At 43.8% G+C, this 23,031-nt stretch overlaps 1 protein-coding gene across 49 annotated transcripts in view; it reads left to right on the top strand.

Annotated features, from left to right (window-relative positions):
* MAP4K4 (mitogen-activated protein kinase kinase kinase kinase 4) overlaps nucleotides 1-23,031 on the top strand; it is a 188,672-nt gene that overhangs the window by 153,485 nt on the left and 12,156 nt on the right. For 2 of the 49 annotated variants that reach the window (XM_074332405.1, XM_074332436.1), the window contains exons 14-26: nucleotides 383-469; nucleotides 1,145-1,267; nucleotides 2,171-2,332; nucleotides 4,920-5,153; nucleotides 6,088-6,194; nucleotides 7,574-7,722; nucleotides 8,413-8,510; nucleotides 10,469-10,644; nucleotides 11,160-11,280; nucleotides 12,245-12,436; nucleotides 14,396-14,513; nucleotides 14,844-15,014; nucleotides 20,431-20,574. In XM_074332405.1, the coding sequence (XP_074188506.1) occupies nucleotides 383-469; nucleotides 1,145-1,267; nucleotides 2,171-2,332; nucleotides 4,920-5,153; nucleotides 6,088-6,194; nucleotides 7,574-7,722; nucleotides 8,413-8,510; nucleotides 10,469-10,644; nucleotides 11,160-11,280; nucleotides 12,245-12,436; nucleotides 14,396-14,513; nucleotides 14,844-15,014; nucleotides 20,431-20,574 (1,882 nt within the window). Of the gene's footprint in view, nucleotides 1-382; nucleotides 470-1,051; nucleotides 1,268-2,170; nucleotides 2,333-4,919; nucleotides 5,154-6,087; nucleotides 6,195-7,570; nucleotides 7,723-8,412; nucleotides 8,511-10,468; nucleotides 10,645-11,159; nucleotides 11,281-12,244; nucleotides 12,437-14,395; nucleotides 14,514-14,843; nucleotides 15,015-20,430; nucleotides 20,575-23,031 lie in introns of all 49 variants that reach the window. The other 47 variants (XM_074332399.1, XM_074332402.1, XM_074332411.1 and 44 more) reach the window with 34 other exon arrangements.

Here is a 23,031-nt window from a genome sequence, read left to right on the forward strand (position 1 = left end):
TGCGCAGATATTTATTAATGAGAACCCTCTGGTTTCCTGTCTAATTAAACTCTTGATTTCTCCGGAGTCTGCCATCCTAAGAGGAACTTCACAGTTCTTTAAAACCCAACATTTGTGTGTCACAGCTGTGTTCTCACAGAAAAACTTTCAGACATCTTGGTGTATTCGACTGGAGTGCATGTCGTCATATTTTAGACTCTAGATCTCAGCAGCGAATTTGAAACTATTGGGAAAACCCTTAGCAACAGACTTGGTTAGATGTCATCACTAAGTGAATTACCACTAAAGACGGCTGGGGCAGATGGTTCTCGGTGCTCCATTCAGGAGGTTCTGATGCTTTCCTTTTGGCTAAATTGATTGCTGGGTAATTTCTGTGTGACAGGAGTATATCAGGCGACAGCTAGAAGAGGAGCAGCGGCACTTGGAAATCCTTCAGCAGCAGCTGCTCCAGGAGCAGGCCATGTTACTGGTAACGCCCCGTATCTGTCTTGTTCTGTAGTGCCAGGGCTCGTGTGTCTCCCCCTCCCCTGAGCTGGACGTAGCCGTGGTCGCCACCACACCATTTTGGTTAGTGCTGTGGGCTGACAGGCTCAAGTGGAGACGTCCTCTGTGGTCCTACTGCTTGGGGCACATTTCCAGGTGGCTTTTATTTACTTATTTCCTGTTCATAACTTAACTGTTCTCGTTTGGTAGATAGACAAGGTTTTGAACAGAAGTTGGCATTCAGTGAACAAACCAGAATGCTAAGGGCTGAAGGTTCAAAGCACTTGCCATAGGATTTTTACATAGTTTAAGTACCTTTTGAAACCATCGAAACCAATGACGTTTAATTCAATTCTCTCTCTGTCCAGTGATATTATGGCTAGCAACAAGCTGTCAGATTTTTCCACAGGTAATATGCTATTTAAAATCCTAGCCATTTTGCTTTGTTATAAAACAAGGGAAGGAAAAAAAAAAGCATGGTCTTTAAAAAGAGTTGAGAAAGTGAATCTGGAGAAGAGGTGCGCTCTGCAGTGGCCCTAGATTCAGTGTTCTCCTCTCCCTCTCCAAGGAGTGCCGATGGCGGGAGATGGAGGAGCACCGGCAGGCAGAGAGGCTCCAGAGGCAGTTGCAACAAGAACAAGCCTATCTCCTGTCTCTACAGCACGACCACCGGAGGCCGCACCCACAGCTCCCGCAGCTCCCGCAGCACCCGGATCGGAGCAAGCCCAGCTTCCACGCCCCAGACCCTAAGCCCCACCACGAGCCCGCCGACCGCGCTCGAGAGGTACCTGCTTCCTGTGCTGCTGAGACACTGACTGTGGGATGCCCCCCTCCTGACAGCTGTCTGATACTAGTGCTGGGGGGGCTTAACACCTCGCTGCTGACCCCCACACCCTGGGTTTTCTAGCTGAGAAGTGAGGGACCCGTCCAGCGTCTCTTATCTAGTGAAGTGTTTTGTGAAGCGAACACTAAACCAAACAGAAAGAGGGACGATTGAGGGACAGAATGGATTTTTAAAATGTAAACGAGGGGCATGTGGCTTGGCTGACTACTTTCCTGCCATGAGCAAAAAGTACGCGGATGGCCTGATTTACTGACTTTTTGGTGATGGTGATTTGTGACAGAACTGGTGCCTCGGGGCCCCAGAGCCTCCCAGTGAGGATGTGGCAAAGCAGTCGCTGTTCAGGGGACCTACCGTTAGGAAGATAGGGATCGGCCTCCAGAGGACACTGAGTTCTGGCCAGTAGGTGGCGACCTGCCACCGCGTCTGGCTCCCAGAGAGGAGATTCTGGGACCAAGTGTTCTGCTTGTTGTGGAATGCCTTTCTTTTTGGTGGAAGGAAATGTGTTTGGGATTCCTGATGATAATTCTTTAATTTGTTGGTTTAGTTGGTTGTGAAGATTTAACTTGGTTTTCTAGTTTATCATCTAGAATTCTTGCCAGGAGGAGATTTTAAAGGGCACCTCTCCTTTTATCTTAAGTATTTCTTTATCCTGCATCAAATCCTAGTACTGGTTTACTTGTCTCTCCCCGACTCCCTCACCCCCCAGCTACCCCTCTCTTTTCTTGTTTTCTTCAACTAGAAAACAGGAAATTTCTCTTTAGAGTCCGTCCACTGCCAGGCTTTCTCGGGTATCTGCTTTTCCCTTACTAACACTGAGTTCTGTCTTCTAATTCTCTGATGCAGGTGGAAGATAGATTTAGGAAAACTAACCACAGCTCCCCTGAAGCCCAGTCTAAGCAGACAGGCAGAGTATTGGAGCCACCAGTGCCTTCCAGATCAGAGTCTTTTTCCAATGGCAACTCCGAGTCTGTGCATCCCGCCCTGCAGAGACCAGCCGAGCCACAGGTAGCGAGCGGCATCCAGCCGGCTGTGGGTGGAGGAGACGCACGTGATAGCTCCCGAGCCACGGGCTTGCTTGTCCTGTCCTCGTTTCCGTGTGTCACCACATGTGGAAAGAGAAGGGGTCAGCAGGACTGAGTTTAGACTAACTTACAGAGGACAGAGCCTCATTGACAGGGGAGAGAAGGATTTTTCTTTTAAGACTTCTGTTGTATGTATTAAGAAATCTAGATTCAGTGATTTCTTCCTTTAGTCTAACTTTTTGCCTTTCCTAACTGAGATGTTCATAGATAAGCACCTCCTTATTCTAATACAAAGATTTGCCAGTTTCGTTTTAGGAAGGTAGTATCATAAGTACATAGAGGGAGAACCAGAACTTTTCCTTAACCCATCGTCCTTGGCTTCTGGCCACTTCTGGGAGTGGGCTTTAGAAAGCCAACGACGTCCCTGAAATTCCATGTAGCAGTTTTTGGTTTTGTCCAAAGGTGCATAGTTTTCTAGGAAAAGGGCCTTTTAAAAGATTCTGGAAAGGTTCAAGATCCAAATAAAGGTTATGATTCCGTGGGTTAAGTGTGGCTTTCCCTGTAATAGTTCAGAGTAAAGGTCACGAGCTCTCATTGGCCGACCACAGCCTTCTGCCCTGTCCAGGTGAGGCAGAGCCTTCTGGGCTGACTGCTGTGTGGTTAAGAGACCCTCTGCCGTCTGGAGAAGAAAGTAGACTGCAGAGGTTACCCACGTCAGAGATCTCAGAGATCCTTAAAACACCGACTCCACCTCTCTCAATGAAAATAAACGACTTAGACGTTTGCTCCTTTCAGCTGTGTTATTCAGAACACTGGGAATAATTTCTGAGGCTGAGTTTACTTGTCACTGATGTTTGCATGTACTGGGAGACAGAAGTTCACATGCTTGTGATAGAAGCAGCTGTGGTGTTCTGAAAAACAAATTCAGATGAGGATTTGAATGTGTGTTATAGTAAATAATCCCAGTATGAAGTAGTTTTTTTAAAAAAAGAACAAGGACTGAAGGAAAAGGTGTATGTGTATGTGTGGGGGGCGGGTGGCGGGTGTTGGGAGGTGTTTACATGGGATCAGCTGCTTCTTGATTCACAGAAGAACTGACCACAGGCCAGTTGGCAGCTCCAGAGAGTGATGGTTGGAAAGAAAATGAAGCAGATGAGAGCAGGAGATGGTAAAACCGAAAAAAGGGAAGGAGGGACTAGTAGAATTGGTTTGATGACACTCTCACAAAGAGTCCAGGATTAAACTTTTTATTCTGAAAGTAAAACTTAACCCCAAATAGAAAATTTTTATCTATTTAACCACTAACAGTTTAGAAAATAGGAGTTCCTGAGTTGTGTAGACCACTTTTTATATTAGTGACTAGTTATTGCAGTTCCTGGAAACAGCCACCCTTTTCCTCCTTCTGTGTGAAATTGCTTTGTGCTGAAACATACACCTATGAAAACATGCTTTGGGGGGAACTTTTTATCAGGTAGGACTCGTTATTTTAAAACCCATTTTTGAAAATTACAGATAGTACTTTCTGTTCCATGTTTTTTCCCCTGAAAATTTTAAACATTTTAGGCATCTGGGCTTACACCAGTCAGTAACTGGAATTATATGACTCTCACCTAGAAATTATGGAATCGTAAACCTGGAGCTAGTTCTGAATCTTGTTTTTCAAAAAGCTGACTCAGTTATGAATTGGTACTTCCAGTTTTCATTAAATGCATTATGTAATAGATACACAGCTGGAATTATGTAAATTGCAATGTTGAACACATTTTAAAATAGAATTGAAAGAAAGTACAGATTATTTCAGATTGTTTCCCCTGTTTAAAAGCAACCAGATAAACTCAGTTGACAAGTAATTAATTGTCAAGTAGAAGGAGAAATTAGGGACTTATAGCAATGAATATTTCTAAAGAAATCAAAGTTCTTTTTTTCATAGCTGTTAATAGTATGAAGATGCATGGAGATCTAGGATTTCAGTGTTTTAAGACTTGGGAGAAGAAAAAGGAAAATTATTGGTGTATTTGAAAAGTTGACTGTTTTTAAGTTATTCTGTTATAGTCTGTCAAAACATGAGGGGTTTGTGTTTGCTCATTAAATGTGTTGTTTTGCTGTTACTTGGTTTGAAATCCTGCACTGCCAGGTAACCTGCGAGTGGATAGATAGGTCTGCATGTACGGCAGTGTACGTCCTGTCTCCTCTCTCTCTCTCTCTCTCTGCCTTTCCTCTCTGCCTCTACCTGCTCTGACACGGATGTGCATGCAGCACGTTGTCCCTCCTTTCAGGACAGGAAGGCGAGAAGCCTTTTTTAAAATTTTAAATCTTCATGTTTACTTCTAGCTGTAATGTTTGTCCGCATATTAAAAGAGTTTTCCTTATAAGTGTACATTTATTTTCTCCATGTTGTGTTCCCCAGACCATTTCTTCACTTAAAAGTATAACTGTTTTGCTGCCTGGCTTACCTAATACTGTAGCACCCCAGTTTGCACTCCCCCAATTCCTGCTTTGAATTTGGTATTGACCAGAAAAGCGTTTTATGCAGAACGCATTGAATGTTTTGTGTTTTGTTTTCTCGTAAGGTACAGTGGTCCCACCTGGCATCTCTCAAGAACAGTGTTTCCCCTGTCTCGCGATCCCATTCCTTCAGTGACCCTTCTCCTCCCAAATTTGCACACCACCATCTTCGCTCTCAGGACCCATGTCCACCTTCCCGCAGTGAGGTGCTAAGTCAGAGTTCTGACTCTAAGTCGGAGGTACCTGACCCCACCCAAAAGGCTTGGTCTAGATCAGACAGTGACGAGGTGCCTCCAAGGGTAAGAAGCAGGAAGACAGACGTGTGCTGCTTTTTCCATTCTGTTACTTTTAAAAAATTATTTCAATTAAGGGTATGGTGACTTCACCAGAATTAAGGGGCGATGAAATTTCAAAGGAACTTTTTATGGTGGGGAGAAAGGTCCATAGTTAGGCAATTATGTTCAGCCAACAGCCAGTTTTTTAATGTTGTTGTTCACTGTGTACATAAACACAAGGTAACATAATAATTTAAGAGTAAGTCTATAAATAATATGCTTCTAGAACAAACAGAATCAAATATGTATTAGCACTTGTCTTATAACTTTACACAGAAGCTACAAATTATTTTGGAACATTAACCAGTACCAAAATTTTCAGAAAAGTCTTATAAAGAAGAAAACTAACATAAGCATGTCAAAGAAAATGATTTTTTTCTTTTTAAATTGAGGGACGTTTTTGTTTTTGTTTCGAGTGTTTTTTTTTTAATTTTTTATAATTACTTAATGGTGAAATGAAAGAAAAAGGCACATTTTAGTTTATTTTTCCTCCACTTGGAATTTGCTTCCTCTGAATATTTTCTTGCTTCCTACCAGTCTTTGTTTCTTGCTGATCCATTTGCAGACATTGTTTGGTTTCTTTGAGCTTATTTTCCTGATTCTCACATCATTTCAGCAAAATGCTTTGTATGTCCCCTGCCACCAAACTTCAGTCCAAACATCATATATAGGTGTTACAGAAGCCTAAAAGGGCTGTTTGCCCTGGCTCCTTTGATGCCTTTGACTAAATGTTCTCTTTCTTCTGTATCAGTGGAGGGCTGAGAAGGGTCAGGGATGGGGGAGGTTGTGGTAGGAAGGCCGATGTAATTGGGACTGCTGTAAAAATATGTTTTGGTCGGGAAATCTTTTTTTCTCCTCATATTTTCAAGAATGTAATTGCTGTATTTTCTACCCAAAGGTTCCTGTGAGAACAACATCTCGTTCCCCTGTTCTGTCCCGTCGGGACTCCCCACTACAGGGCAGTGGGCCGCAGAGTAGCCAAGCAGGTCAAAGAAACTCCACCAGGTAAAACGAGGGAGAGGCTGAAGAACAGATTTCCGGCGCAGTCTCCTGCAGTCATATGTCATCCGTTTTCATAAAAATGCCCACAAAAAGGGACGTGCTGGGACAAAGAGGTGATCAGTTTGTAAAAGAAAAACTGCCATAAAATCCATTAATGTAAATCACATTACATTAATCTGGAGTGAAAAGAGTCTGAATCCGACTGTGTACACTGGCAGTTTTAAAATGAAAGCTAGCACCTGTTTTTGTAAGCGTTAGTGGAAGGAACAGCAGAAAAGGGGGAGCGGGCCTAAGAGACTTGTACCCTGAAGGAGCTTACTATCTAAACGGTGGCCTAAGGCCTTGGCAATGGTATGGGACTCACAAAAAGGCCGCTAAAGAAAGCCTGCGGTTGACATATAGTCTGCAGGAAACTCGTGAGTTAACCAAGTAACAGTTTTAGATGCTATTGCTGTTCCGTCCTGTACAATAGCTATTAGCCACTTGGGGCTACTTAGATTTGAATTTAACTTAATTTAAATAATAAAATTAGAACCTAACTTTCTTAGCGGCACTGGCCACATTTCAAGCGCTCCTGGCCCCATGTAGCCAGTGGCTTCCGTGTCACGGCTATAGAACACTTTCATCATCCCAGTAAGTCCCACTGACCAGTGCCGTCCTAGTGGAAGAAGCAAAGGGCACTGTGTCGCTGTGTGGAATGTTTTGTGCCTGATCATCACTGATCCTCTGAAGGTACCTTTGTGCACACGGAACCTCAGTGTAACTTGAAGTAGTGAGATGGCTGATAGCCCAGAAGCTGCAGGGAGCCGTCTTGGTCCTTAAATGGTCAGGGCGGACTGTGGGTTCCCCTGTGACTGGGTCTGTGCATCAGTTCTCACCCAGCTAACTGGTGCCCTGGGTGCGTGCCTGGTGGAGACACATCAGAGCCCATCTGTCTGTCGTGTTTCCAGCACAGCGCAGACAAGGAACCCTGCATAAGTGTCAGTTCATGAGAAGGGGGATGGATGGCTGAGAGCAGCAGCCTGCAAACAGTATAATTTTGTGTGTAATTATATGTAAGTGGAATTTTTCATAGTAAGAAACTGAGTTTGTAGCTGTGACAAGAAATAATGACACTTCTAGACCAAATAGTAGCATTTCGTCTCACACCTGATGGCGATTTGGGGTCTGCTAATGGTAGAATATCATTTAGCATTTTTGGTTTGTTAATATGAGATAAAAGCCATGAATAATGTTGTTACAGCTTTTGCTGAGCTGAATGTTAAATGCTGTTTGTAGGCTGTTTTTCTCATCTTCCCTACATTTCATACATGTGTTATCAGTTGACACTGCATCTTGGCATAATGCATTAACGGTTCTCTCCTCTTCTTTTCCAACAGCAGTATTGAGCCCAGGCTGCTGTGGGAGAGAGTGGAGAAGCTGGTGCCCAGGCCCGGCAGTGGCAGCTCCTCTGGGTCCAGCAACTCGGGATCCCAGCCTGGCTCCCACCCTGGGTCTCAGAGCGGCTCGGGGGAGCGCTTCCGAGTGAGATGTAGGTTGCCTTTCCTTTCTCCTTTCCCTGTTAACCACATCGGGCTACGATCATGTATTGGGAACCCTTTTCCATCATGGGAGCAGACGTGTAGTCATCACATAGCTGCGTATCACAAAACAATATTTCAGTACGGGCTGTTAGTGACACTAATTAATAGTCATCATAATGTTAATAATTAAAGAGTTAACTTTTGAGAGCTTACACACGCCCAGCACGGGGAGCACTTTGCATGCGTTACCCCATGAGATCTAGTTATTGTGTCCATTTTACAGATTACAGTAACTGCAATTTAGTGAGATTAAATAACTCCTTCAGGGCGACTAGCTAAATGTCTGAGCTTAGATTTGAACCCACTTCTTTCAATATAGACTCCATCAATATTGACGTCAGTATTGGTTATTTCAACCTACTCATAATAATAGGTTATCAAAATTCCCTCTCCCTGTATTGTCATAATATAAGAAGGTATTGTGAATATTAACTAGAGTGTGATGATGGTGTAAATAAGGAGTCAGAAGCCCTGGGGTCCAGACCTACATGTGGAGACCCTGCCATGAGTGGGGCTAACAGAAGTGGGCAGGGGGGTGAGGGGAGAGAAACAAAAGGCGGGTGGGCTAGGTCTGCTCTGGAGCACACACCTGGATGCTGACATGTATCCGCCTTTCTTGTCTGTTTTGAACTTTGCAGCATCATCCAAATCGGAAGGCTCTCCATCTCAGCGCCTTGAAAATGCAGCGAAAAAACCTGAGGATAAAAAAGAAGTGTTTAGACCTCTCAAACCTGCTGTAAGAATTGCACAAAATCAGTTTTACTTATTTCAAGGTTGAGTGAGATCTTTCTATTAAAAATAACGTAGTTGAGAGGCGCAATCCCTTCTGTGGGCCCCCCCCCTCACAGATTTGAGGAATTATAAGGAAGCCATGTACCTCAGACACATTTGTGTCTCCCCACCCTAGTCATAAAAAATTGCGAAAAAAAAAGCCTTTTTATCTCTTTGCTTAGCATTAACCTTTACGCATTCTTGATGAGTTGGGCATTTATAATACTGGCTTTTAGAATAAATTATTTTACATCACCTTCTTAAACTCACCTGTTATTTAAATTCTGCCTTTTGGCACCTGGATGGCAGTGTGACTGTTTCTCACACTTCTCCTTTAATCCCTGTTGCATTAACTGACCACGTGACTGCTCACACTGTGGATTTCTTAGCCTGTGGGAATTTTGGTTTCCTGCTTGATTGATTTCTGTGCTTCTCCTCTCTCCCCTTCTTTCTCCCGGGCTGCTTTGTGCTATGCATTCTTCATCACTGATGGTTTACCCGGCTCAATGGAACTGCTGCTGGACTGCAGGGTGAAGTGGTAAGCCCGCCGGGGAAATTCAGCCTCAGAGCAGTAACCTAACTGCCTTTTAAACCGAGCTTGTTTTCGACCTATGTTGCTTTTCTTTCCTCAACTTGCCTTTCTATTCTTTTCTAGAATGAAAAACACTAAACTTTTGCCTCATGTTTTTAACAACAGAATTTGCTGCATGCATTTTTAAAATTATTAAATAGAGCTTTTTTTTTTTTTTTTTTTAATTTTTATTTTTATTTTTTTTATTAAATAGAGCTTTTAAAAACGACTTCTTAAAAAGCCACAGCTATAGTCATGAAATAGTTAACAAGACTCAAGGTCCAATACTTGACCACTGCTATTTCAGAGGCTCAAGCTCAAAGAAAAGAAACATGTTTTCACTGTAGAGAAGAAGAAAACTGTTGGAACTGGTAAAAAGAAAAAAACAGAATAGCCTGCTTTATAAAAAGTCATTATTTTAATATAAATTCCCAAGTAGAAAGGTACACTTCAGACTTCTGTATGAAAATGTAGAATATAAATAATAATCACACTTGGAAATTATATTTGGATAATTGGTTCAGTCTTAAAATATCTCAGTATAGAAGAGTAAAGGGAAATGAAGCCCTATTTGAATAATATCTTTTACTATGGATTTCTTCTCTCTCTGATGTTCATATTTACTGGCACTATGACGGGGATGTGGAGACGTGGGTACAGTGGGGACAGGGCGGCCTGCCTCATTTCCTGCCCGCAGCAGCACACACTGCTACCACCCTGTCACTTCGTGTGTCATGAACTGTTCTTATGAATGTCGCAAGTTGTTAATGATTGAAGCAAGATGTGAATGATACACGGGTGCTCACTTCACTCTTTCACTTTTTGGTAGGTTCGAAATTGTTAAAAATAAAAGTTGGAGTTAAAAATAAAAACTTCACCAAAGACGTACTTTAAATCAGCCTTCTTTAACTAGAGTCTTGCTTTATGGATAATCTCCTTAGAAGATTTTTTCACAGAGGCAGATCTCTTTATAATAAACTCCAAGGACCTGTCTACACACATTTGCTGATCTAGAATTTTATCTTACAGTTGAAAGAAAAATGCTGTCAGCTTATCATAAGCAGATTATTATTTTTTTTATTGTGATATTTGAACTGTATTTATCATCTTTGACTTCTTTTTGTCTTATCTGTATTTTTGTCTATCTTTTGAATTTTTTTGGTCTTTTCTACCAGAAGCTTTAAGGACCTACCTTTACATGATACTGGTAAATACTCTACCAAACAGTTTAATGAAACTACTGTTGTGGCTCTTCTCCATCAAGTAGTCAGAACAAACAACTCCTCATTCTTTGCTGGTTTCTCCCACCCCCGCACCCGGCCTTGCCTTACTCTTTTTCTCCTGTGCATCAGGATTTGACTGCACTGGCCAAGGAGCTTCGGGCAGTGGAAGATGTGCGACCGCCGCACAAGGTGACAGACTACTCCTCATCCAGTGAGGAGTCGGGGACCACGGATGAGGAGGACGACGATGCAGAGCAGGAGGGGGCCGAGGAGCCCGCGTCCGGAGCGGAGGACACCAGAGCCGCGTCAGTCCTCGGTGTCTCTGGGGAGGATGAGTGTCCCCACTGGGCCTTTGCACTGGGAGCCAGTTTTTCCTTAACCTGTCCTGAGAGTCTGTGAACATGTAACATGCAGGTGTCCTGGGGTCAGCGGCAGGCAGCCTTTGTGTTTCCCTTCTGCTCATATGTGTGTGTGTGTGTGTGTGCGCGTGCGCACGTCAGTGCCTCTCCCCAGGACCCCCAGGACCCCCGCATGTGTTTCAGTGTTTCCTTTTAGTTTGAGGACATGGTAGACGCGAAATTTCATTTCAGCGTAACTAAGTATCCATAAGTGTTCCTTCTGATTTTTTTGCTCGAAAACAAACTGTACCAGCAGGAAGTTCATTATTGAAGGGGAAAAGCTAAGCATTTGTTTTCCTTGAGGGAACTTTCTGGCTGGAGAGCTGACCTCACCTAGTAACTCTGAGAGGGTGCAAATCTAAACAGAATGTCCTTAACTAACGGGACTTCTGGCCCTTCACCTCTGGGTTTTGTCACAATAGGTCATCTCTGAATTTGAGCAATGGTGAAACGGAGTCCGTGAAAACCATGATTGTCCACGACGATGTAGAAAGTGAGCCAGCCATGACCCCGTCCAAGGAGGGCACTCTGATCGTCCGCCAGGTACCCGTGTCTTCGCTCCATGGTTGGAGGCTGAGCTTCTGTAGTCATTAACCCACTTGCTCATTCACTCACTCATGCTGTTTCTACGCCATCGTCTGTTTTCATGTTGACAAGCCCCAGCGGGTAGAGTGGGCTAGGGCGGCAGGTGCGTGCTGCATGCGACAAGGTGGCCAGCCGTCTGCACCCCACATCGCTGCTCCTCTGCATGTCTTGCGACGGCCCTCATTCAAGCAGCGCGCTGAGTCTCAGTCTGTGTCTGATAGAGAAGCCGCAGGGTCCTGGGCAGGCTTGTGGCGGAAGATGGGGCTGGTCTAGCGTCCTGTGCCCCTGCAGAGAGCGCTGAGCTCTGAGCCCGGCAGCACAGGGAGGGCCTCGGGCAGCAGCAGGGCCGGGAAGTCTCTGGTGTGTTCCCCAATGTTAGTCTTTTCACTTGTTGACTATTAAATGTGTACCACCCAGTTGTGCTCAGATTGGATGATGGAGTTTTACAACTGTCTGTTCATGTCTCAGCTTAGCTGTGAAGAAAGCGATCGGCTTCTCATTTAAATAGAACAGGGCACCGATCTAGCATTTTGGACTTTCCCCTGAGTATGTCCCATGCTACGGGACGTGGGAAGAACATGGACAAGACCAGGATTCAAAGAAATGACAGGGTACTTTCTAGAGCTTCAGACAGAAAGATTTAAAAAGAAAAAACTCCTGGTGGTTTTGGTAACAGCGGCCGGTGTGGCAGGAGAACCTGGGTGGATGCTCGGGTCCTGTGGCCAGCAGATGAGGTGGCTGAGCCCCGACGGCTGCACTGTGGTGTTCAGCAGGGCAGTGGCAGCGATTCCGGCCAACGTCGTCTGACCTTTCCCTGCTGATGTAGCAGCCTGGAAAGTCACAAAGCAGAGTCAGTTATCAGTAGGTCGTAGGCCATTTCAGCAGCGCTTGAGCGAGACCAGTGTGCCTGTTTTCTCTGCAGAGTACAGTTGACCAAAAGCGTGCCAGCCATCATGAGAGCAATGGCTTTGCCGGTCGCATTCACCTCTTGCCAGATCTCTTACAGCAAAGCCATTCCTCCTCCACCTCCTCCACTTCCTCCTCCCCATCTTCCAGCCAGCCGACTCCCACCATGTCCCCACAGACACCCCAGGACAAGCTCACTACTACTGAGGTATGTCTCGCACCACAGCTGGCTGCTCTCCTAGGGTTAGACCACTGCCTAGTTGCTAGTGTGCAGAGGAGACCTTCCCCACCCGCTTTCTTCTGTCACCTGCCCTCCCCCAGCCCCACGTAACATGCTCCAGACCTGCATACAAACCCCTAACCTAGACCAAGCGCCCTCCGGACTTGCCGGCTCACGGTTTCTTCTCCTCTAGATGAGTGTAGCTGCATGGCTTTCTGTATTCAGTTTATTTTTTTTTAAAGCCTGAATGAAATGATTGCTATATTCTCAGATCCGTTATATATTTGCTATGAAACTCTAGCAGTCCTTTGTGGAATCTGCCTTTTGCATTCTTTTTATCTGATAAATAAAATACAGAAAACTTTGGTTAAGCAGACTTGGCCTGATCTGACAAACTCGTTGTCCTGAGCAGGGATTTCCTTCAAACAGGGCTGGATTGTCTTTTTTTGAGGGGGGAGGGTGCGTGGGGGCTTGTGGGTTGGTTACTCTTAATTGGTTTCTACCAACCCTGTTATAAGGACTTCTTTCCTTGACATTTACAACCATTCAGAGTTTAAGAGGAGGCCAAATGCTTTTTGGGGAAACCTAGAAAGTTAGGACGTTCAGCAAGACGGGCAAAGGTCTGAGTGTGCTTTTAATTGCAAATGTGAGCGGGAAATCCTGCGTGCTCATTGGTAGGCTTGGCTGTGGTGCTCAGTCTGGGTGCCCGTCGGGGGAATCCCTTCTGTGGAACAGGGGCCCCCCCGCAGGGACAGTACACCTTGCCCACCCTGTACTGAGTGACCCAGTGATTTGGTTTCATGGGAGGTTTGGTTTCTATGCATTTGTCTCACAGTTGAAGGAGGCTGAAAGTGGCTTGTAGATTCAGCCAGTCGTGCTGATGTACACACTTAACAGCCTGCTCCTACTTCGGTTTCCTTGTTAGAAAGGATCGCACACTCCTCACCCCTGAGGAGTGGGGGCAAGTCAACTGCTTTTAAGGCAGGCTCGCCTCAGGGAGGCCGTTGGCGACTGGCCCCTGGTCGTGGGACAGGCAGGAAGGCTTCCAGCGAAGGGCATGGGTCCTAGGACATGGTGACTGCAGCTGCCCGTGGGGGGAGAAATGGTACAGGATGAAAGGACTGGAGCAGACACGTTCTCTTTTATCCAGTGATGAACCCCACCTGCACTCACATTTCTCCTCACATTTATATTTAAACTTTGCTCCATTTTGCTCTAATGTACAGAATTTACTATAACCCTTAACTCACTAAACTGGCAACTTTACTTTTCTGTTTGTTTTGTTTTTAATTGTCATTACATTTCCACTTAACAATTTGTTTCACTTCCTTTGTGTTTTTTTTTTTTTTGTCTTAAGTTACATTATTAACCAAAACACTAGTGCTGGTAAAAGAGCAAAAGGATATGCCTTATTTTGTCGTTTGCACCTTTCACTAATGAGCCCCTTGTTTGATACGGGTTTAATGATGCACCTGAAACGAGGGTAGCCAAGCTTCTGTAGCTTTCTGGCAAGAGGCTCACTTTAAAATAAATAATATAAAATTAAGATTTGCTGCTATTCCAATATAGATTAATTGGACTTTTGGGGGCAGGAATTCAGAAATTGATGAGAGGAGATCAAGACATTTCAAACCTCCTTTAGGAGTTTTTCATTACAATTATTTACTCAGAGCATGGCATGTAGATCTTACTGGTAGCGTGCGGCATTCCGGTCTTGGGGAGCACTGTTCCCGAAGAGACGTAGCTCTCCCCGTGGGCCCAGGTCACACCGCCTGCTAGGGGGCGTGTGGCACCTGTGCAGAGGCGCCCCCATGAGCGTCTGGGGCCTCATGCAGAAGCACGGGGGCTTTCATGGGGAACCAGTACAGTAGAGAAGTGGGTTGAAATGTTTTAATGTTCATCTTCTTAATGTCATTTGTATTAATAATGTTGAAATTTACATTGCAGACTCAGTCCGCTAGTAGCACACTCCAGAAACACAAATCTTCCTCCTCCTTTACACCTTTTATAGACCCCAGATTACTACAGATTTCTCCATCTAGTGGGACAACAGTGACTTCTGTGGGTAAGTAACGTAGCAACAAGAACGCAGCTGACATCAGGACTCGGTCACTTTGCGTTGCTCTTTCTGGTGGCTTACTAGGCATAGCACAGTGGTGTTTCATTCAGGCGCAGACCTTGGATACACACACCCCCACCCCGCTTGCGTTGCCTTATTTGCAATGAGCTGTGTGGTCCATTTCCTTTTTCCATTTCCATTTCCTACAAATTTCTTTTCCTTGACAAAGACTCAGTTATGCCATAAGAATATTTCCTCGATGTGTAGCGGGGTGGGGGGGGGGCAGGTGCGGGGTTAGTGTGTACAGAAAATAATTTCCAGTGTCCTGTGTTTTAGTGGGATTTTCCTGTGATGGAATGAGACCGGAAGCCATAAGGCAAGATCCTACCCGGAAGGGCTCAGTGGTCAATGTGAATCCCACCAACACTAGGCCACAGAGTGACACCCCAGAGATCCGTAAATACAAGAAGAGATTTAACTCTGAGATTCTGTGTGCTGCTTTATGGGGTAGGTATCTTACTGCTGCTCTGGCCCTTTTATTTTTGTTCTGAACAGGGGACTGGTGTTTTAGAGAAGTACTGTTTTGGCTAGTTTAGGGATGTTTTGAAGAGCTGCTGACAGATAAGATGGCAGACAGCTCTGACGCCATCCCTGTCCTGTAGAATCATGGCAGGTGTGTGTGTACGCTGGCACTTGGATCAACCGTCAGGTATTAGAAAGAAGAAAAGTAAAGCGATGAGAAAGACATCCAGTTTGGTCCACAGGGAGAATGAAGAAATGTGTTGAATGGCTTTACCTTAAATGTTTTGGTTTGACATTTTTTCTTTGCTTTTTGTGACTTGGGCCTCACATCTCAATGAGGCTTTTAAAAGCAGTCTGCTGCTGGCCAGGTCTGCAGCAGGGGCCCGTGGAACTGACTTTCCTGTTGAATCCCTGCAGTGTTTGTGAATCATCTTGAAAACCTACAACACCGTCAGAGTGTGTTCATGGAGCATGCAGTGTATAGGACCCTGCCGTCTCACTTTCTAGAACTTGCTTTTCTGTCACCCCCCACCCCCACCCCCACCCCCGTCCACCGTCACCTTCCTCACTCCCACAGACATCCTACTGTTGGCCTTCCCTTGTCTTTCGTTCCCACACTTTATTTTTGTTCTCCTCCTCCCTGGTCCCCCAAATCGGCTGTTTTTAACAGAGACCCTGCATTTCTACTCAGAAGTCCCTTAATCCCTTGACATTGCAAGTATGAACAGATAGAAGACATGCAATCCGTTCACTGAGCCTACACCACCTGCACCTTAGCACGCGCGTGCCTTCCCCATAGGGACTGAGCCAGCTTCGCTCCCCACCCACCTCACTGCCCGAAGTGAGGGAGGCTGACGTGGAAGAAGGCAATGCGCTTACTAAGCCCCTCCCGCTCGTCCACCTCTGAGCTTTATCTGTCCGCTGACTCCTCCCCTGGCCCCCTCAGACGCTCCTGCTCAGCCTGGCTCCTAAGGGTTTGGAAGAGCTTCTCTACCCATTACAGACACACCTACTTACTCTTTAATTCCTGCAGCTCTGGGTTGCTGTCCTTGTCACTACTGAGTATTTTAAATCCCCTAATGATCATAAGGCCCTTCCTTTATTAGCGTCCTAAGTAGAGGTAACCGTAGCCACTTGGGGGATGGTTGCGATCACAAGAAAGTGGCCGGCGTAGCATTGTCTTGGCACGTTCGCTGCTGCTTACGGAATGTCGGCTGTGGTCGTTCAGAGAGCCAAGTCCCACACGGAAGGCCTGTAATAGGGGTGTTTATGTCATCAAAAATGATTATATTCTATTTCATGTGGACGTAGTATTAAACACGTTAATTCTCTAGAAGTTGAAGTAATGTTTGTCCAGACTGTTTGCACTGGAAGCCGCCTTACCCTTATTTTATATTCCTCTAATTCCTCTAAGTGCTGGGCCCCACTCTGTGTGCCGTTAACTGATAGTTTTAAGTAAAATTCTTCTTTTTCCTAATTAGTGTCTTTAATACCTCTGAGAAAAATAAAGCATCTCGAACCTGTGTTTTTAAAAATGAAGTGGTGCTTTCTGTGGATCACTGTGAAAAGAAGAGATTAGGAGGTGACTTAAAATTGAAACGTTTTTTCTGCAAATGAGTGTATTTGAGTTGCTGAGTGGCTGCAGGCACATCCATGGTGGCTTTCGTTAACCTGCTTGTGGTAGCTGCCGTGAGTTACCTGTCAAGTTAAAAATAAGCCTCTTTCAGACTTAGACCCAGAGACGTCAAAACCTGTACTGTGACAGCTGTACCCTGACAAGAGAAAATTCAGAGGATTTGGAAGTTTATTTTCAAATGGTAAAATTGGCGCATTTACGTTCTGCTGCCCAGTGTTAGATACATTTTTTGTGTGTACCTTCCCAGAAAATGCTTGCAGTGATCATTCTTTTTTAAATCATCTTACATAACAGACTTTTGTTTTGTAAATTGTTGTGTATTTATTGCATTTTTTAATAAGGCAATTTTCCCCAGTTTGCAGCCAGGATTATTTTAACACGTCTTTTGAACATGATTGTTTCCAGTCTTATGGTCATAACGAATCGTCTGCAGTTAACTGCAGCATTTTGCCTATAATATAATTTATAGACTTTGAAGGAAATTTTAAATCATGTTATACAGCTCTTAGCCATTTTCTCCATCAGCCGACACCAGATTCCTTTGAGTATAGTTGCAGTTCTTGGCACAGCTTACCTTTGAATGATTAGCCTCGTAAAGTTTAATTATATCTAGCAGTTGAAAGGTTTAAAAAGTGAATTTATAAAAAACTAATTGCAGCATGCAACTTAATTTTTTTCATAGGCCCATAATTTTCAAGGTTGTTATTTTCCAGTGACTGTCTATATTCCTTCAACTGCTAACACTCAGTACTTTACACAGTTTTTGGAACAACATAATAGAGAATTAGAATTAGGGTATAAGTGCCAAAATATCTGCAATTTTGTGTATATGAAAAGATTTTTTTCAGCTTAATGTTTATTCCTTTATTCTTTCTTACTGTAAAATCTTGATTGATATTTGAATGCTAGCTATTTTTGGAAACCACAAATAATAAAAAGATTTCACACAGGTCATGTTTGGGGTAGCTATTACCAAATTTTTAATGTATATTTTTTTAGCTACATGTTATTGACAATTAACCAGGAAACTATTAAGATATTATATGAAATGAAACCTTTGGAACGGACACTTTGTCTGGTGACACCTCTGTCAGTTAATGTTTTGTTTTATCTGCTGCAAATGACTTAAAAGCTATTTAGAATTACCTCACCTAGGGATGTGAAGGCAATCAAGTCCCCATTGACAGGGCAAAACGGCCAACCTCCAAAGTAAAATTTTAGGAAAGTGAGTGGAGCATGGCATCAGCATTCATTTCTCTTATCCTGACTAAATCTGTTTTTAAATTGGACGGCAATTGTTTTTCTTTAAGTCATCATCTTGTGTGTGTGATATTTCTATTGAAGATGAACTTTTTATAAGAGCATAATGGCTTGCTGTAAGCCTCATAAAGTGTAACACTGTGAGCGCTAATCCAAAGCCGTGATGTGACCTGATTAATAAGATATCAGTGTCATCCATAGCTGCACTGGCTGGTACGGCAGCCTCTAGCCCATGTGGCTGTTTAAAGGTAAATGCATTCAAACAGGAAATTCAGTTCCTCAGTTGCACGAGCCACATTTCAAGTGCTCAGTAGCTACATGTGGCCATTGTCTGACATCAGACATCACAGGAGAAAGTTCTATTGGACAGAGCTGGTCCAGATGGTACATTTTAAACTAATTAGAGATGACAGAAGAAGCCTTATGTATTTATAAGCCTTTTTCCTTATAAATGCGTATGAGTATACGTTGAGGTCTTTGTTGAATTTTATGGATCACTCTAGATGAGTAGTGAATAACTCATGTTTTTCCCTTTTCCACCCAAGTTCCAGAGGCTTCCCTCAAATTTTCTGAAGCTGTTTCAAAGTACGTCAGGCTCTAACAAACTATCTCATTAAAATAATACTGCACTAGACGGAAGGCACCTGTGATTTGGCGGAGGTGTATGTGGGCTGGGCACTCTTGTAAAACGTCGTTTCTACAGGGCAGGGCGGAGCTGGATTGTATGCCAAATAGATTTTTAGTGGGGGACTTGATCAGGCCACACTGTTACCAGAGACTGGATGTCTGTCTCTAGTATGTGGCTTGCATCCTTTGAGGTTCCAGAGCTGACAGGCGCGGCATTACTTGTAGCTGTCATCTGTGTGGGCCTGGCCGTCTATTAGCTGCTCAAGTTCTTACTCGAGTTCGAAGAGCAGTGATAGGAGGGGCATGCGTGAATTCCACGTTCCTGCTTTCCAATACTGATTAAGTAGTTACTTTGTAAAAGCACAGATAACTTCATGCCTTGTCTCTGTGAGTTTGTTACCTGGTTTGGGGAATGTAAACAAAGGTGCTTCATCCCCTAGGAATATAACCTGATCTCTGCTGCGCCAAGTTAGTTTAGACCCAGGAAGCAAGTTCATTTGGGGAAATAAGTGAATGATAAAGACGTAGAAGTAAGTTGGCTGTAGGGGCAGAGAGTTTGGAATGTGTCCTGGACCCTCTCCTGTCAAGAGAGTGTAGTTTTGAAGATCCAGGATGACTCAGCGAGCACTGTAGGAAAAGTAGGACTGTTCTGATGTGCAGCCATGAGGAAGTAGAGGGAGGGTATTGTAACCACCTTGTTTAAGGTCTCCATCCATCAATTACAAGGTCGCCTGAACTTGGGTGAGAGCACAGGAAAGGGGAGGAAGGTTTTGGTGGTCAGTCTGACCTGTGGTAAGGAGCAGTTGTGGGAGAAGGTGGTGCTGTTGGTAGAATTGGCAGCGGTCCAGAAGCTGTTGGAGCGGGTGGTACAGCGGGAGGGTGGGGTGTGGACTTAGGCGCCGCCCCAGCAGACACAGCAAAGGAGACGTCAGTATTTAGGAAGCAGAGATGGTGCACGGAAACAAACAAGGAGGAAGGAGACTGGACGCAGCTGGGGACAGTGGGAAGAAACTCGGCACATAGAGAGCCAGGGTGGGACCCATGGGGAGGTCACAGCATTTTAATATTCCTAAGAAACAGGACAGAGGACTAACTGCAGTTGTTGCTTTCTTGGTGATGATGGAGATTGGTCTTTAAGGAAGCCGCACACTGGGTGATAGAAGCCTGATCAGCCACAAACTGTTAAGGACTTCAGGCTCTGTAGAGCCATTCCAGAAGTTTGCCAGTGACAGTAACGACAGCTAAGGGAAGCACAGGGTGATCAAGAAATCTTGTCAGACGGAAGTTTGTTCAAGTGTCTGATGTGGTGAATGAGAAGTAGCGTCTGTAACCAATGGGATGGTGAGCGCAAAACATTCTGGGGCAGCTGGGGAGCCCCAAACGGGTGGACTGTTTGGAAATTGGGGGGCGAGCCTTGCTTGCTTTCCCTCTTACATCATTTTTCATGTTTAGGTAAGTACCATGTCTCCCCGAAAATAAGACCTAGCCAGATTATCAGCTCTAATGCATCTTTTGGAGCCAAAATGAATATAAGACCCGGGTTTATTTTACTATAATATAAGATCCGGTCTTATATAACATAATCCAATGTAATATAAGACTGGGTCTTACATTCATTTTTGCTCAGAAGACGCATTAGAGCTGATGGTCCAGCTAGGTCTTATTTTCGGGGAAACACGGTAGTTCACCGTCCCTCCTTGATGGTGACGTGTTGCAGTTCGGTTACTTGAACCTGTGACTGTTCTGACCTTTTCTTTTTATGGGTGAGTTAAGGAAAGTACTTTTTGCTGGATGGGTGGTGTTATCTTATCCTTCCCACACAAGCAGGTTGTTTGCTGAGCGCAGTACACATCAGGTCTCTCTGTCTCCTTGCAACAGGAGTGAATTTACTAGTGGGAACAGAGAGTGGCCTGATGCTGCTGGACAGAAGTGGCCAAGGGAAGGTGTATCCTCTGATCAACCGAAGACGGTTTCAACAAATGGATGTCCTCGAAGGCTTGAATGTCTTGGTGACAATATCTGGTAAGTTTGTTGAGTAAAGCAGGATGGCAGCACTGTTTAAACCAGTGCTTCACAACCCTCAACAGTTAGCTTTTTTCTGAAGTAACGGTTAAATGAGATGCGCCACAGCCTGATTTTACAATAACATGACAGCAGAATTAACTCCGAGGTGACCCACACGTGCGCTTAATCTCTGTCTTCTCTAAAAAGCAGTCTTGCAAAGCACAGGGCGAGCACTAGCCAACTGACATCTCCCACGCCACCCACACTCTCCGCCCCCTGCTGCTTGCTGGGTTTGTGTTCACTTCCTCCACGGGACTCCTTCAATGCAAAAGGAACTATTCTTTGCTGAGCTGGTCAAAGTACTGGATTGGGTTTTTCTTATGCCAGTGACCACTGTAAGTTTATTTTCAGAAAGAGCATTTTTCTTAGTGAAAATTATGTAATATGTGTTCACTGCAGAAAGTAAGAAACTACAGCAGAAAAGCAAGGAGGTAGGAGAAATAAAAAGTAAAACGACCCAGAGATGACATGTATTAACTTTTCGGGTTCTAACTGCCAATCTTTTAAGCATATGCACACTCACAATACACACTTAAGGGGGGAAAAAATCTGCATAAAAGTGGTTATGGAGTATTCCAAACACCCAGAAAATAATAATGACAGAATAACACGACACCCATGTGCTAGTTTTCACAGGTGCCAAATACACTGTTGTACATACACTTAGCAGCCTCTCTCCCACCCACCTGCCCTGGGAACCGCTGTCCTGCAGCTGGGGTGTATCCTGTCCGTTCTTGATGGTCCAAACCATGTAGCCTCCTCTTTCCATGTCATTAAACCTTCCGCCATGATACCCGTTTTACATGGCTACAGTACGTTTCTTTGCATAGATGTCCTAAAATTCACCTATTCATTTTCTATTGTAAGTCTTTCAGTTTACTCCCTCTCATGTAAATATTTTTCACAAATATTTTTGTGCCGTACTTAACCTTGAGCATACATACGCGTGTTTCATAGGTCATAATTTCCTAATAATTTGTATGATTTCTGGGATGAAAGAGTATACAAAATTATAAAACGTTAAATGGTCTTATAGTGACCAGCAGCCATTTTGAGCCAGTTATCTGCTAACTCATGCTTGTTATTTTTGTTTACATGTAGAAAATTTCTTGGCAGTTATTTTACTTTTCAAATAGACTTTTGGTTGTAAGTAATGACGTTTATTGAAATGCAAAAATTTCATCGTCACAATTAAATGAGAAAACAATCACTTAAAACTTGAGTGTTGATGGCCAGTGGGTTTTAAAATTGGAGGAAAAAAATAAATGTGGAGCTAAAAATGGTTTAAACTTTATTTTTTGATCCAGTGAATAAGAGGATTCATGGGGATCAATACTCAGCTGATACCAGTGATACTTTTTTGGTCTAATTATTTCCTTTTCTTGTCTTATTGCAGTAGAGAGGACATTCAGTATGACATTAGTAGGAGTAGTGAGAGGACACCCTTGTTTTCAGATCTTAGGGGGACATTATAGAGATTCTCACCATGAGTATGATGTTAGCTGTAAGTTTTTTGTAGATTTTTTTTTTTTATCAAATTGAGGCAGTTCGCCCCCATTCCTAGTTGCTGAGAGTTTTTATCATAAAATGGGTGTTGGGTTTTGTCAAATGCTTTCTCTCCATCTAGTCATATGATCATAGGATGTTTCTTCTGTAGATTTTGATGTGGGTGTCTGGCTTTTCTCAGCATCTATTTTTTCTGGTTGTTTATAGCTGTAATTTGTTTCCCTTTTTTCCTGTGTATGACCATACCTCAATTTATTCACTCACCCTACTGTTGACAGATGTTTGTTTCCTGTTTGGGGGTGTTATGAGCAAAGCTGCTGTGAACATTCCCGTGCATGTATTTGGGGCTCATGCACACACGTTTATATTAGGAGATAAATTAACTGGATTATAGTGGGGTGTATGTACATCCTGCTTTAATAGATAACGCCAAGCTTTTCAAAACGGTTCTAGCAGTTTATATCACTTGTTTCTGAAGTTTCTAGTTACTCCATATCTTTCCTACTTTCAGTATTATTGCTCTTTTAAATGCTACACACCAATAGGTATATGAAATTATATCATTATGGATTTAATATGCATTCATTATTGACTGTGAGAACAAGTACCTGTTAGTGTTCCTATGAGATAACTTCTTTGGCTTGCTCTAGATGCTTGCCCAGTGTTCCTGTTGGGCGAGCTCTCTTTTAACTGATTTTATGAGTGTTCTTTATGTATTCTGGGTGGGAGTCCTTTGTCAGCTCTGTAACTTACACACATCTCTAGTTTATGGCCGCCTTTCGCTTACTTCAAGTCCCTGCACTCAGTGATTTCTTTACCCCTTCTGTGCTTTCGAATGGGAAATAATGGCCACACTGGAGGGTTTTGAGAATTAGATGTCATAGCACATGTGAAAGCATCTTAGCAGCT

The sequence above is a fragment of the Rhinolophus sinicus genome, linkage group LG05 (assembly GCF_036562045.2).
Source record: "Rhinolophus sinicus isolate RSC01 linkage group LG05, ASM3656204v1, whole genome shotgun sequence".
Lineage (NCBI taxonomy): Eukaryota > Metazoa > Chordata > Mammalia > Chiroptera > Rhinolophidae > Rhinolophus > Rhinolophus sinicus.